At 43.7% G+C, this 15,390-nt stretch overlaps 1 protein-coding gene across 2 annotated transcripts in view; it reads left to right on the top strand.

Moving 5' to 3' along the window:
- Arid1a (AT-rich interaction domain 1A) overlaps positions 1 to 15,390 on the top strand; it is a 79,823-nt gene that overhangs the window by 20,241 nt on the left and 44,192 nt on the right. For both annotated transcript variants that reach the window (XM_059255136.1, XM_059255135.1), the window contains exons 2-3: positions 11,775 to 11,987; positions 14,343 to 14,795. In XM_059255136.1, the coding sequence (XP_059111119.1) occupies positions 11,775 to 11,987; positions 14,343 to 14,795 (666 nt within the window). The remainder of the gene's footprint in view (positions 1 to 11,774; positions 11,988 to 14,342; positions 14,796 to 15,390) is intronic.

Here is a 15,390-nt window from a genome sequence, read left to right as displayed (position 1 = left end):
TCCTCCTCTCCAGCCTTCCCGAGTGCTGGACTTGCAGGCATGTTACAGCCCCTCCTCGTCCTGTGTTATGCCTTGCTGAGCTTGAACCCTCAGGTCTTTGGGCTTAGCGCTACATCGCCAGCCTTGAAGGGTTGTTTCATGTAAAAAGATTGAGAAGTGAGTTGCTGGATGAGTGAATAGTCTCCTAGACTGGAACTTGTTCATTTGGATGGAAGGTGTACTTCCTTCCCTTGATTCACTTCTTCCCTCAAACCCTGAGGATGCTGTGAGCTACCGTGTGGATGCTGGGGATTGAACCCGGTGCTCTTAGTCACTTCTCCAGTCCTAGTAGTTCCCCTTCTTGTCTATGGTTTTTCTTTCTGAAGTTTTAGGTACCAACAGTCAACTCCTATCTGAAAATACGAAATGGAAAACACCACATTTTGAGAGAAAGAGACATTCCCTTAACTTACAATGCGTTGTTGTGAATGTTTTATTATTGTTGTTAACCTCTTGCTGGGCGTAATATAGAAATAAGTTTCTTGCTGGGTGGCTGTCTTTGCTTCCCCAGCATTGAGGTTATAGACATTCACTCCTGTGCTTGGCTTCTTCAGGGGTGCTGAGGATCTGAACGTGGTCTTTATGCTTGTGTAGCGAGCACTTTACCCACTGAGCCAGCTCCCTAGTCCTAGTCCTGTTTTGATTGCTTAATTTTTCTTTCTTTCTTTCTCTCTTTCTTTCTCTCTCTTTCTTTCTTTCTTTCTTTCTTTCTTTCTTTCTTTCTTTCTTTCTTTCTTTCTTTCTTTCTTTCTTTCTTTCTTTTTAAAGATGTAGCCAAGGCTGGCATCAAACTGCAATCCTCCTGTTTTGGTCTCTTGAGAGATGAAATGACAATTGTGAATGAAACACCACATGCCTGGCTATTCTCTATTTTCTTTTCTCTCTCTCCCTTCATCCCTCTCATCTGTGCATTCTCTCTCTCTCTCTCTCTCTCTCTCTCTCTCTCTCTCTCTCTCTCTCTCTGTGTGTGTGTGTGTGTGTGTGTGTGTGAGAGAGAGAGAGAGACAGAGAGACAGAGAGAGAGAGACAGAGAGACAGAGACAGGGTCTCACTCACTGTGTAGACCAGACTGGCCTCAAGCTCACAGAGATCTGCCTACTCCCTCTATGCCCAGTTACCTCTATTCTCTTGATGAGGAAACTGAGGGACAAAGAAATTAGGAACATGGGCAGAGCTTTTAATCCAGTGGCCCACAATGACCATACAGAGTCTCAGAGCATGTCTTTTTCTGTTTGTCTTCTTGGGGGGTCTTTATTCTTATAGTCTTGCATTTTAAGCAATATCTGAAGACCTTTTCCTTAAAGTAGGAAACCTTGCATACAGTTCTAGCTTCCTAGAGTCTGTACTAGTTAAGGGTACAAAGAGTAAGAGAAGTAAGACTTCCCCTGAGAATAGATTCCTGACCCTGTCCTCTTGCCACTGATCCAGAATCCTGGGGGTAGTAGTGTTGGGTTGGGTACCATAATGAGTTAAAATTGATTCACTTTCGCTTGTCTTCCCATGAAGCTGTTATGAAAACTGGTATTCAAGCACACCTGTTCTACCTCTGAATATTCTCAGGAACTTGTACTGTTGTCTTATCCTTGACAGTTGTAAAGGGGGCTCCTGATTTATCAGATGACCTTTTGTTTATGCTTGCCCTCCTGGGGCCTTACCCTGTTTTTCATGGCCCTGGTTTTAAGTAACACCTGAAGAAGAATATTTTTTCTTTTGTAGGGTTTTGTTTTGTTTTTGAGATGAGTTTTCTCTGTCATGTAGCTCTGGCTGTCCTAGAACTTGCTATGTAGATCAGATTGGCATTGAACTCACAGAGAGATCAGCTTCCCTCTGCTGAGATTAAAGACATTCACTATCACACCCCCTTAGCAAGAGGAGTGTTTTTCTGAAGAAGTTGCTTGTTTTCCTTAGAGATTCTATAGTTGAAAGTAGGAAAATCGGGCATGTAAGTCCAGTCTTACTAAAGCAGTCTTCATTGTAGCATGAGCCTTTCTTTCCTCTCCGGAAGAAGTGGCTGATGAAGGACTGCTCTCAGGTTTGGTGCTCTAGCTGCTCTCTTTCTGGTGCCAGTGAAGAAGGAAAGAAACACCAGCCACCTGGCTGTGGTTTTTCTGGCATGCTTCTTTTGGGTGGGCAGCTGTGAAGTGGTTATTAATTGGCTCTCATACTCTGTTAGTTTTATTGGATGGTTTAAAGGAGACCAAAAGACTCTCTCTTTTGGTCTCCTTTTCTAAACCTTACTAAGTTTTCTATGCTCCTTTGGTCTGGATAGAGATCTATAGTCCAAATACCTCTTTTATTTTGAGTCACAATCTAGCTGTCCCCCTCCCCTAAACTGACTGCCTATAACCCAGGCCATCTTTGAATATGCTGTGTCCTAAGTGCTGGGATTGTAGGAATGGGTCAATCCATGCCTAGCTTGTTTTGTATCATTATGAGGTAGTATTGGAAGGACCTTAGGTCTGGTCACAGCCCTGATATGTTGGAAATACAATCTTGTATTCCCCTTGTAAACATAGGGGAAGTTTGAAAGAATTTAAGGCAACAAAACTGACTTGGGAGTGGTGTTGCAAACTCCCACCCACAGAGAGAGGCAGGTGACCAGTTGGTTCAGAACTTGAATGAACTGTCTTTTTTATCTTTTGTCAGATGATAAATAATGAGACTCCTAGGCCAGGTGGGTTTGACTCTGGATAAAATGTTAATGTATGTGATAAGATTGTCATTTTCCCACCCTCTCTAATTTCCATTTCTCCAGGGATGAGATCGCTCTGGTAAGGCCGAAAAGGAGGTTAGGAGTCAGTGTTGTCCTCTCATGTAGTCATGTTGCCCTGTTTAAAAGTAAAGCACGTGGCCGGATATGGTAGTCTCAGCACCACTCATGATCATTTGATCCCAAGAGTTACAAAAAAAACAGCCTGGAACAAGATAGCAAGACCCCATCTCAAAAGAACAAAATAACATCCTGTCTCCTAACTCCTGTATAGTCTCATTTTAGGAGGCAGGGTCTCGGAATAGAAATGTCTGAGCTGATTTCATAGTACTTGCTCTTGGATTTGGTTAGGACTCTGATGTCTTCAAGGCCATGGTGTACAGGTAGTGGTTGGGGTGGGAGGGAGGGCAAAGATAGTCTGTAGTTATAGAAAAAAGGGAGAATGGGAGTGATTTCTGCTGGTCCATTTATGTACTAGGGAACAAGGCTGTTCTTGCAGGGGAAGTCTCCTTCGTCCTAAGATTTCTGTGGAGCTGGCTGGGAAAGGGAAAGTTTGCTGGTTGGGAGAGGCCTTAACTTTTGTACTTATCTCTGCCTGGAGTGCTCCTTAACAGGAGGGTCCGCTCTGGGAACTGATCAACAGCTGCTGCCAGTCCCTAGAATCACAGGAAGCGGAGGCCTGGTGCCTTTGTATAGGAGCTCTGCAGCCAGACAATAGTTTGTGCTGGCGGGGCCATGTGGCGAGTCACGTGACCCGGGGCTGTATTCTGCTGGGGTCCTTACCCATCTGTTCTCTCGGCTCTTTCTGGGTTATCAGGCGCCAGTCCAAGTCTTCCCAGGCAGCCAGCTCCATGGCCAGAGATTACGAGCACTAACCTTCCTGGCAGGGGCGGTGTGGCTTCGAGTTTATGCAGATTAGCCATGTGTTTCTCACTTCAAGGCGGTCCACAGGAAAAGCCTTTTCCTGTGTTTGGCTCTCAGTGGGCGGTTCCCAGCTTACTGTACTGGGACTCAGGCAGCAGGCATGCACGAGAGGGATCACAGTACACTGCCCCCCCTCCACCTCCAATGCTACGTCACCACAACACAACCGCTCGCGCTCTCATACTGTTGGTGTCATTCATTCGGTGCCAAGATTGCTTTAAAAAATTCCCTTGGCCCCAGTTCAAACAGGAGTACAGCTGGGATGTGTTAGATTTTAGGCAGTCTGCCCTCAATTTGAGATGAGTTATAAATAGCAGTGCCGACTTCCTTAACTACCGCTCTCTGAGGTAAAATGCAGGTTAATTACTGTGGGAATCAATTAGGGGGTTCTTTCGGTTAAAGAGCCAGGGATGCATTTTTTTATTGTTATTATTAAAACTCATAAACAAATCTGGCTAGGAATAAATTGAAAGCATAAGAAGTAAGAAATAATACTTGGAGGTCCCAAATCCAAGGGTATGGCTCTAGGTTTATCCTGGCACCGACTAGTTGGCATTCAGAGTGAAAGTACAAGTGTGTATTGCTCAGGACTTCTTTCTGACGATGGATGCTCATGGCAGTCCCTGACCCAACCTTTCCATTTTATTCTTTCTGGTCTTCGGCACTGCTGGGCGTTAAAGTTGACCCTTACCTCTACTTCTGATCACTTCCTCTGTGCACCTTTGGCTTGGGACTCCAAGTCCTTCTCAGACGTTTATTTCAAAATTACAGTTTCTTTTTTCTGGTGTCATTACCACATGATAGGGGGAATGCTATCTCTTGGTGTTTCGAAGTGTTAGTGCTTGGTCTTGTCTCCTCGGTGGCTCAGGGTCAGATAGAGATTTGCAACTATGTTTAATCTTTTGAGTGTCCTGAAATTGGTTACTTTTGATTATCTGACTCTTAACCCCGATGAACCGTAAAACTCAGTTTGTTACATTCAACAGTTCACAGGGTCACTGTGGCTTTCCTTGGTACATTGAGAACTTGTGAGTGATCCTGGTGGCCACCTGGTCTGGAGGTGCTTGTAATTCCATTTGCTGGGAGCAGGGGAACTCTGCAAGTGGGTAGTCTGCTAGCTGTTTGTACTGAATATATTCCGACAGATAAGCCTGCTAAGCATCTTGCCTTGGAAGCCCCTGAACTGCATTCTTTGATTTGTCGGGCAGTTTATAATTTGGCCAGTGATCTGGAAGGAGCTAAGTGGTAGACTGAGATGTGTTTTCTTGTGGCTCTTTCCCCCTTTCCATTTTTATTTTTTATGAATGCAGGAGAGTCTATAGCAGGGGGCCTGACTTCCCTGATCAAGGGCCAGCATTTTCCTCTCAATTATGTGTCTCTGTGGCAGAGTCTTTGCTTTTGAAGTGTAATCACAGTAATCTACTCCTGTGGTTTCCCATTGAAAGGATTTCCTCTTGTCTTTTCCAGAGTGGAATCTCTGGCTCTTTTGCAGCTCTGATTTGGTGTTCCCATCTCCTCCTTTGTGGCTGCTGACTACGGAGATGGGCGTTTCTACTTTACATGTTTCAATAAAACTGATCAATGAAGATTTAATGTTATTCTCTCCTTTAAGAGATGGATGGTGCCTTTTTTTCTGTAATGGCAAACCACATATCTTTCACAATATTTTTAAAGCTCAGAAGTGTAAATTAGACTCTCTTTTGATATGAGTAGATATTTAACTTTGACATGAGACCAGGGTGGTCTGGTTGTTTGAGCTGAATCTATTTTCGTTTGCCAAATAAGCTGCATAGTATGTTGATCATGATAAGCCTTTGATGAGGGGAATGAGTGATTACCAAATATTGTCAGTTTCATTTTGAGAAACAGTTCTTGGACTGCCCTTTATTTGGGGGCTACAAAGATTCTTAAAGGTGAAATAGATTCTTGAACCCCTCATAACTCTTGTAGAAGTAGCTCTATTCAGTTGGGCACATAGGTCTTATGTGAGAGCAGACTTTACCTTTTTTTGAAAGGTCCTCCTGTGAGGCCAGAGCAGCTTTAGACTTAGCCTCCCAAGTGCAGGGAAGGTAGGTGCCCCCATGCCACTGTAAGCTTTTAGGTTTTGGCCATGTGTTTGGGGGTGGTATGCATTGGAACCCTTGCTAGTACAGGTTATCTCAAAATGTCCTTATTCCTTCATGACTTTTCTAAACTCTCCTCTTCTAATTTAGTCCAGTCAATTTTTTCCCCTCTGCCCCCAAAGTCGTAACCTGTTTTGGGGTTGAAGATGTCTTTCACCTTCTGGCTGGATAGTTTGAACTGTGCTTTCTCTTTGGAGTACACATCATTGCAGTTGTACTTGGGGCATTGAGAAGACTTTGTAGATAAAGTGCCTGAACTCTTGTGTCCCAGAACTTAGCCAAAGTATATATCATAATCTCAGCCATTCTGGAGTTATTTATTTATTTATTTATTTATTTATTTATTTATTTATTTATTTTCCATCCTGACCGCATTTCCCCCCTCCTTCCTCTCCCCCCACACCCCCATTCTAGAGTCTTGAACCCAGAAATTCAATTGCTATTTGGGCAACAGTGAGATTCCCTGCCATTTCAAAACAAAGCAAAACTAACTTGGACTTCAGAAATACAGCCAGTTTATTGGAGTTATCACTGTTAAGCCTTATAATGCCTTACGAAATTTACAGTCGGTCGTTTAGAAAGAAGTATGAGAGATTCAGAGTGTGCTGAAAGTGACATCATGTTGCATGTTGAAGGGTTGAGTTGAGCTACTAGAAGCCAGTATAGGGCTGGAAGGGAACATCAGAGAGTGCACACAAGGCCTTAAGTTATGTTGCTGGCACTGGGGTGAGAGGAAGCCATTGTGGATAAGACAGCAGAATCAAAAACCAGAACAGAGCTTGGAATTTATAGCATGGGGGGGGCAGTTTGTCATTATTGATAATAGCTATTATTTATTGGGCATTTAAATATAAGCACTGTGGGAAGCTTTTTTTTGCGCGCGCGCACGCGGGTGATTGTGTGTGTGTGTGTGTGTGTGTGTGTGTGTGTGTGTGTGTGTGTCTGTCCTCATTCTGTAGCCCATTCTGGCCTAGAGATTACTTTTTAATTTTGGTTTGCACAGAACTCACGATGGATCCTCCTGCTTCAGCTTCCCAGGTGCTGAGATTATAGGCATGACTATGAATATCCCACACCAGGCTGTGGGAAGTTGTTCATTATGTGCATCTTAGGTCATGAACGAAAGCGTTCAAGGCCAGACAGTAAGTTAGAATTTGAACCCCGTCTCTATCAAATTACTACACTCTTTACTTTTTCTATATGTTAATATTGTGTGGAGTTCAATAGGAAGTTTGGAGCCATATTTAGTAGGAAATGGGAAATTATTTAGAAACATTACTCTCAAACTACATTGTAGTAGGGTAGCCACTAGTCATATGTGATTATATGGATAGCTTAGTTGGTAGAATACTTGTCGCCGGGCGGTGGTGGCGCACGCCTTTAATCCCAGCACTCGGGAAGCAGAGCCAGGCGGATCTCTGTGAGTTTGAGGCCAGCCTGGGCTACCAAGTGAGTTCCAGGAAAGGCGCAAAGCTACACAGAGAAACCCTGTCTCGAAAAACCAAAAAAAAAAAAAAAAAAAAAAAAGAATACTTGTCTAACGTAAATTTTGCCCTGGATTTGATCCCAAGCACCACATAACCTGGATATGGTGGCATGTGCCTTTAATCCCAGCTCTTAGGGAAGCTGGATAGAGTCAGGAAAATAAATCAGCAGTTCATGTTCATCTTTTGCTATATAGCTTGTTTGAGGTCATCCTATGCTAATTGAGATCTTGACTTAAAAGAAGTAATTAACAAATAATAAATTAACTAAGTAAAATGCCAAGCTTAGCAGCACAAGCCTTTAATTCCATTTATTCCAAAGCTGAGGTAGGAGCATCAAAATTTCAAGTTAGAGGCTGAAGAGATGACTCAGCTGTTAAGAGCACTTGTTCTTGCAGAAGACTGGCGTTTGATTCTCAGCACCCACATTGTGGCTCCCAACTGTCCATAACTCCAGTTCCAGTTCCAGGGAATTCAGCATCCTCTTCTGGACTGCTTGGGTATCAGGCACACACATGATGCATAGATGGATATATTTAAGCAAACACTCATACACATAAAATACATAAATCTATTTTTTTTAAAGTTCATAGTTATTTTGGGCAATTTAGTAAGACTCTCTCTCAATAAAAAGTAAAATGAGGGACCAGTGGTAGAATATTTATCTGGTAGAATGTTTATCTAGCATGAATCAGGCCTTGTGTTCAATCCCCAGGACTGCAAAACTAAAGTATACAAATAGTAAAAATAGCCAGGCAGTGGTGGCACACACCCTTAGTCCCAGCACTCGGGAGGCAGAAGCAGGCAAATCTCTGAGTTTGAGGCCAGCCTGGTTCTACAAATGTTCCAGAACAGTCAGAGCCCCACAGAGAAACCCTGTCTCAAAAAACAAAACAAAACAAAACAAAAATAACAAAAAAATAAAAATAAAGATCATCCTGAGTGAGGTAACCCAAACCCAGAAGGACAAACATGGTATGTACTCTCTCGTGGATTCTAGATATAAAGCAAAGAACAATCAGACTGCAACCCACAGAACCAGGGAGGCTACATAGCAGGGGGACCATAGGATGACTGTGGCTTATAAGTTTTGGTTTTACTCAATTACTGGGCAAGCCTCAATGAAACATTTCACTATTAGGATAAGAATTTATACTGTATCAAGCTGATAATAGAAAAATAAATTAATTAATTTAAAAATAAAAAGTGGCAGTCTACACCTTTAATCCCAGTACTTTGGAGGCTAAGCAGGGAGATTGCCAATTTGAGGTTAGCCTGGTCTACATGCAGCAAAATCTGTCTAAGGAGGAAAAAAGCAAATAATTCAGTTCCCCAGTTATGTTTCATATTTTAAGTGTGTAATAGTAACACATCACAGCCATTCTATTTTACTGAATAATGTTCCCAGCTAATCTCATGTAACAGAATCATTCATGGATCTAAAGTGGTGAGGGGCTTAAGCCCTCCCACACCAACAAAATTGGAACCTTGAGGCCTGGGCATTTGTGAAGCTTCATGAAAAATTCTAATCTGCAGCCATTGATTGCTGTAGAAGATCCATAGTAACACCATGGTAATTGTTCCTGGTGTTCTGGGCAGGCCTAGACTGCTAGATAGCCAGAGCATGCTGGTCTCTCTGTGTAGAAAATTCTATTGTCTTCAATTGAGGGCCTCAGACAGTCCCTGTAGCCTGGGATGAGGTGAGGTGTGATGTGTGGCATTTAACACCCCCCTCCCCCCAACACACACACACAAGCACAGTCTTGCACCATTGCCAACAGTATCGGGAAAAATTGTGGTATTTCTCACTAGCCCAAATTTTGTTAAACTTGAATGTCCTAAAAGTCTCAAAATAACCCATGTAGGTGCCAAAATTCTGATTGGGAGCATTATTGGGGCTTCTGATATAGAAGTTATAGGATTGTTGGAAATAGCCCTGGAATAACACTGAAGGGTAGTGATTTGGGACACAGTTTTTCTGTGATTCTCTAGTTTGGAAAGGAAGTACTCCCACCACCGTGGTTACCTTTTTAGTTGAAATTTATCCATAGCTTGAAAGAACTTTGCTTCTGCTTCATTTTGTTTTTCTTTGAAAACAAACAAACAAAGCTACATCTATGTAGCCCTGGCTGGCCTAGGGCTTGATATATGTAGACCAAGCTAGCTTTGAATCTGTGACGTTCCTGCCTCATCTTCTCAGTACCTGGGGTTACAGGTATGCACCACCATACCCCCTCCACTAGCTTCTGTTTTTTGTTGTTGTTGTTGTTGTTTTTGACAGTTGGATATTCCTCCCCAATAACTCTACTTCTTCTAGTATGAAAACACATAAGAGAGGTTGGGGATTTAGCTCAGTGGTAGAGCACTTGGCTAGCAAAGCGCAAGGCCCTGGGTTTGATCCTCAGCTCCAAAAACAAAAAACCACATAAGAGCTGGGTGGTGGTGGCCGCACGCCTTTAGTCCCAGCACGCGGGAAGCAGATGCCAGTGGATCTTTGTGAGTTCGAGGTCAGCCTGGTCTACAGAGTGAAATCCAGGACAGGCACCAAAACTACATGGAGAAACCCTGTCTCGAAAGAAACAACAACAACAACAACAAAACACATAAGAGGAGAGAGGGATGGAAGAAGGAAGAGGTAAACAATTGTTTAAATGGAGCACATCTTACATTATCAAGTAATTTAGTATTTATTGAATAATAGAACTAGAAAGAACCCTAGAGATGATCTAGACCTCTAGATCACCTCCAGCCTCCCTCATTTAGGCCCCATCCTCCCCAAAACTGGGAGTTGAACCTAGATCCTACTATGTCCCCAAAAATATGATCCCCAGGGAACTTGTTACAAATATGCATCTCCTGGGCCTTATTTGAACCTCCCGAATCACAGATGGATGCCAGTGGTCTGTGGTTTAACAAGCTCTCCAGGTGATCTTGATGTGTGCTACTACTGATTTACGGAGCTCCTTCATTTGAGAGTTAATGACATCTGTACCTAGAATACTTAAATTTACTCCCTACTCCTAATTTAAAATTCTGTTTCAAGTTTTGTATTAGGCTCTGAAACTATCCTGCAACTGAGTGTATTTGAGAGATATTTAGAATTCTTACCCCCTCTTTTTACCAGTAGATACAGAGAGGTATCTTTGGCAGAGGACAGTATGTTAGGACTGTCTTGCAGCTCCAGTAGGATCAGAAAGTGAATGAGATGATTGAATCTGTAGAACCATAAAGGACTGGAAAGTCACATGAATTTTCAAGTATCTGTCTGTCTGTCTATCTTACCTATTTTATCTACCTACCTACCTACCTATCAATCAATCAATCAATCAATCAATCAATCAATCAATCATCTTGAGACAGGATCTCATTACCTGCTCAAGTTGGCCTGAAATTCCTTATGTAGCTAAGGGTCACCTCAAATGCACGGCAACCCCTTGGCTTCAGCCTCTTAAATGCTGGGATTATAGGTGTGAGCCACCATGCCCAGCTGGAAAGCTGCATTTGTACATTGATGCCTGTGCTTTGAACTTTGGAGCTTTATGTTGTTAGTGTGGTACTTTATTCCTTTTGGCTTTTTGAGATGGGTCTCATTTAACCCAGACTGGTCTCAAACTCACTTTTTATCTTAGGATGACCTTGAACTCCCGATCATCCTGTCTAGCTGGGATTACAGATGTGTGCCTATAGCTTACTACTTGTTTATTTAAAGGTTTCTTTTTATTTGTGTCTCAGTGTGTTTATGTGGGTATATGTTGTTTGTGCGTGCGTGCATGTTTTGCATGTGGCCTGCTAAGATCAGAAGAGGAGGTCATTGGATCCCCTTGAACTGGAGTTAGAGGTGGTTGTGAGCCACCCAGTGCTGGGAACCAAACCTAATGCCCTAACTGCTGAGCGTTTCTCTAGCCCCATAGCTTGTTCCTTGAAGAGACAAGGTTCTGTCCTTTATTTTCAAATTCTTCAGTTTTAAATGAAATGGATTTTCACTTGAAGTAAACAAGGCTCCAAATTCATTACTGTCCTTTCAACAGCGATTACTTAGCCTTGTTGCTCGTTTGAAGACAGCATAAATTGAACTACTTTGCTCTAGCATTACTAACATGCAAAGAAAAAGTTTCCATTAATGGACTATGGAGTCAGTCCCGTGTCCCCCCGTCCCCCCGTCCCCCCGTCCCCCCGTCCCCCCGTCCCCCCGTCCCCCCCCCCGTCCCCCCCCCCCCCCCCCCCGCGCCTCCTTTTCAGTTTTCTAGGATGCTTCTGTATCTCAGCTTTTGAAGTTTCCAAAGTGCTTTTACATGGCATTATCATTTTATTTATGAAAATCCAAGTTCCGAAAAGAGTCGAATGACTACTTAAGGGTTACTGGATCTGTCCCATTACCTTTCCATAATAACTGGTTTGTTATGTGGCATGTGGACTTTAAAAAGACCTCTATGTGTTCATGCCGGCCAGAGGCCATCAAAATGAGGTTAATGAAAATGTTCTTTATTTTTGTAGCCATCCAGTCCAATGGATCAGATGGGAAAGATGAGACCTCAGCCGTATGGTGGGACTAACCCATACTCGCAACAACAGGGACCTCCTTCAGGACCGCAACAAGGACATGGGTACCCAGGGCAGCCATATGGGTCCCAGACTCCACAGCGGTACCCAATGACCATGCAGGGCCGGGCTCAGAGTGCCATGGGCGGCCTCTCTTATGCACAGCAGGTATATGATGACATTCACCTTCTTTTACTGTCTACAATTGGTGTGTGAGGATTACAATGGCTTTCAGACCCCTCTTGAAATGCACATATGCTAGCTAATAAGGACAGGATAGACATAGTGTAGACAAGATAGACATACATCTATATCTGTCTGTCTCAACATATCTTGGGATTTGAACCCAATCTACCTCTCTTTTTTTCTTGACCTGGCTGGTCTTCCCTTGGGAGGCTAGATGGTAGAAGGGCCATGGCTGAGTACCTGTTTATTGCTACTACAGTAGAAACTATTTGTGCCATTTGCCTTGTGGTCCTTCACCTTCCTCACGGCCTGTAACATAAGCTGCCTGAGTCAAAGAGAATGTTTAAGAAGGATTTAGTGCGAAAGAAAAAGGGACTATAATGAACAGTAAAGATGGGATCAGTGCTGTTACAGATGAGACTTACTCTCATCATGTCAGTCTGTCTCATTAGCCATGCCATTGTTTTTGGGGGGGGGTTTTGTTTTTGTTTTTCAGTGCTGAGAATTGGGCCCAAGGCCCCAAGCATACTAGATGGGACTCTGCTACCGAGCTCCAGCCGCAGCCCCTGGCACTGTCACCGTTTAAAAAATGATATTACTGCCGGGCGGTGGTGGCGCACGCCTTTAATCCCAGCACTCGGGAGGCAGAGCCAGGCGGATCTCTGTGAGTTCGAGGCCAGCCTGGGCTACCAAGTGAGTTCCAGGAAAGGCGCAAAACTACACAGAGAAACCCTGTCTCGAAAAACCAAAAAAAAAAAAAATGATATTACTATTATTTATTTGGAGATGAGGACAAGATGCCAGGTCTCACAGCTCTAATAGGTCCCAGGGATTGAACTCGTCATCAGGCTTGATGGCAAGTGTCTTACCTGCGAAAGCCATATTGCTGGCCCCGATATCTATCATCTTTTCATTGTTTCTGTGTTGGCAGATTTTCTGCTGTTTATGTCCGAGTAACAAAAAGGTAAAGGACAGTATATGAAGTCTGAAATTAAGAGTGTCTTTAAATACAGAAAATGAAATGCATGTACTTCTTTTCTTCCCCCCCCCCCCCAAAAAAAAAACAAAAAAACAAAAACAGAATTTCTCTGTATAGCCCTGGCTATCCTGGAACTCACTAGGTAGACCAACCAGGCTGACAAGGAACTCATAGATCTGCCCACCTCTGCCTCCCAAGTGCTGGGATGAAATGCACCACCACCACCGCCCAGCTGCTGCTTTTTTTTTTGGGTAGGGGGACAGGTCTCTCTGTATAGACCAGGCTAGCCTTGAACTCAGAGTTCTGCCTGCCTCTGACTCTTAAGTGCTGGGACTAAAGGCATAAACCATCACTCCCTGCTATCTTTCTATGAGAAAACTGAGAGAAGACCCAGAGTTCTTTATTCATGTATTGTCATGCATGGCCTCTAACTCCAATAGCCAGAATGACCTTGAACTTCCTGATCTTCTGCCTCTTGGTTCACCAGTAGTACCGTGGAATTAGAGGCAAGCTCTATTCGTCCTGCCTGGTTTATGTAGTATTGGGGACTTTGTGCATGCTAGGTAAACACAGTAACTACTATAGCCCCTGAATAGTTTTAAAGTGAAGAGAGAACCAATGTAGCTTAGTGATTTGTATACTATTCTGATTACTAAACACCTTCAATTATTTGAACCAGGCTTCTAGTGCTTCTTCATTGTGGTTAGGATAAAATTCCTAACATAAAAACAACCTAGGTCATGATACAAACGATAGGCTCACTAGGGAAAATAACTTATTTGGTTTTTTTAAGACAGAGCTTCTCTGTGTAGTTTGGTGCCTGTCCTGGATCTTGATCTGTAGACCAGGCTGGCCTCAAACTCACAGAGATTCTTCTGGCTCTGCCTCTTGAGTGCTGAGATTAAAGGCCTGCGCCACCAATACCTGGCTGAAAATAGTGAGTGAATTCAGTCTTATATGTAAACAAGTTCAGCCATTTTTCCCCCTTTTTGTTTTCCGAGACAGAGTTTCTCTGTGTAGCTTTGTGCCTTTCCTGGAACTCATTCTGTAGCCCAGGCTGGCCTTGAAACTCACAGAGATCCACCTCCTGAGTGCTGGGATTAAAGGCATGCACTGCTGCCACTGCCGCCACCACCACCACCGCCACCGCCACCGCCACCGCCGCCGCCGCTGCTGCCGCAGCCGCCCCGCAAATTTGACCATTCTTTATGGCTTAGTTTAGAGAGAGGTAGTAGAAGAAACCTGAACCTTTATATGAGATGAGGCATGACTACTTTACGTATCCATCTTCAGGCACTGCTCCTCACCTTTCTTCATCCAGGTGAATCAGTCCTTAAAGTCTCTTTTCTTTTTTACAGATTCCACCTTATGGACAGCAAGGCCCCAGTGGGTATGGTCAGCAGGGCCAGACTCCGTACTATAACCAGCAAAGTCCTCATCCCCAGCAGCAACAGCCACCTTACTCCCAGCAGCCACCATCCCAGACCCCTCATGCGCAGCCTTCATATCAGCAGCAGCCGCAGACTCAGCAACCACAGCTTCAGTCCTCTCAGCCGCCGTATTCCCAGCAGCCATCCCAGCCTCCACATCAGCAGTCCCCGACTCCGTACCCCTCTCAACAGTCCGCTGCACAACAGCATCCCCAGAGCCAGCCCCCCTACTCACAACCACAGGCACAGTCTCCCTACCAGCAGCAGCAACCTCAGCAGCCAGCATCCTCGACGCTCACCCAGCAGGCTGCATATCCTCAGCCCCAGCCTCAGCAGTCCCAGCAAACTGCCTACTCCCAGCAGCGCTTCCCTCCACCACAGGTGAGTGGCTCTTCCTCTTGTCCTACCTGAGGTCGACCAGAGGCAACTTACAGCTTGGTGTGCCATATGCATAAAAACCAATTAATTTCTGGGTAAATGTGCTATCAGGAGTGATTGAACTACATAAAGACGTGTAGTTCTGTGAAAAAATAAAGCAATGGAAAATCTTATAGACAAGAAATAAAAGGTTATGGATCTGATTCCCACTACCCCCAACCAGCATATCAGAATGTGAGCACCCAAATGACTTTGATCATTTTCCAAAATAATCACCTGAGTTAGCTGTACTATATGCAGTTTATTTTCGCTGCCTACCATTCTGTTCTGTTGCCCAGAATATTCTAGATTCTGAAATTCTCTGTTTGGGGTTTTGTTTTTTGTTATTTTAGACAAAATCTGGTCTGAAACTCATAGAGACCTGCCTACCTCCACCTCTAGTGCTGGGATTAGAGATTTGTACCACCAAACACAACCCTCAAATTCTTAATTTTTGAGGGTGGTTTTGATTTTAAGAGTTAGAGCCACATGAGGAAAAATGACTGACACCTAAGTATTTTTATGCAATGGTGATATTGTTGAAATAAATCATCTGTCA

Source organism: Peromyscus eremicus, chromosome 2, assembly GCF_949786415.1.
Source record: "Peromyscus eremicus chromosome 2, PerEre_H2_v1, whole genome shotgun sequence".
Taxonomy (NCBI): domain Eukaryota; kingdom Metazoa; phylum Chordata; class Mammalia; order Rodentia; family Cricetidae; genus Peromyscus; species Peromyscus eremicus.
The sequence above is the reverse complement of the archived record's forward strand: the minus strand, read 5'-3'. Positions and strand labels throughout refer to the sequence as shown.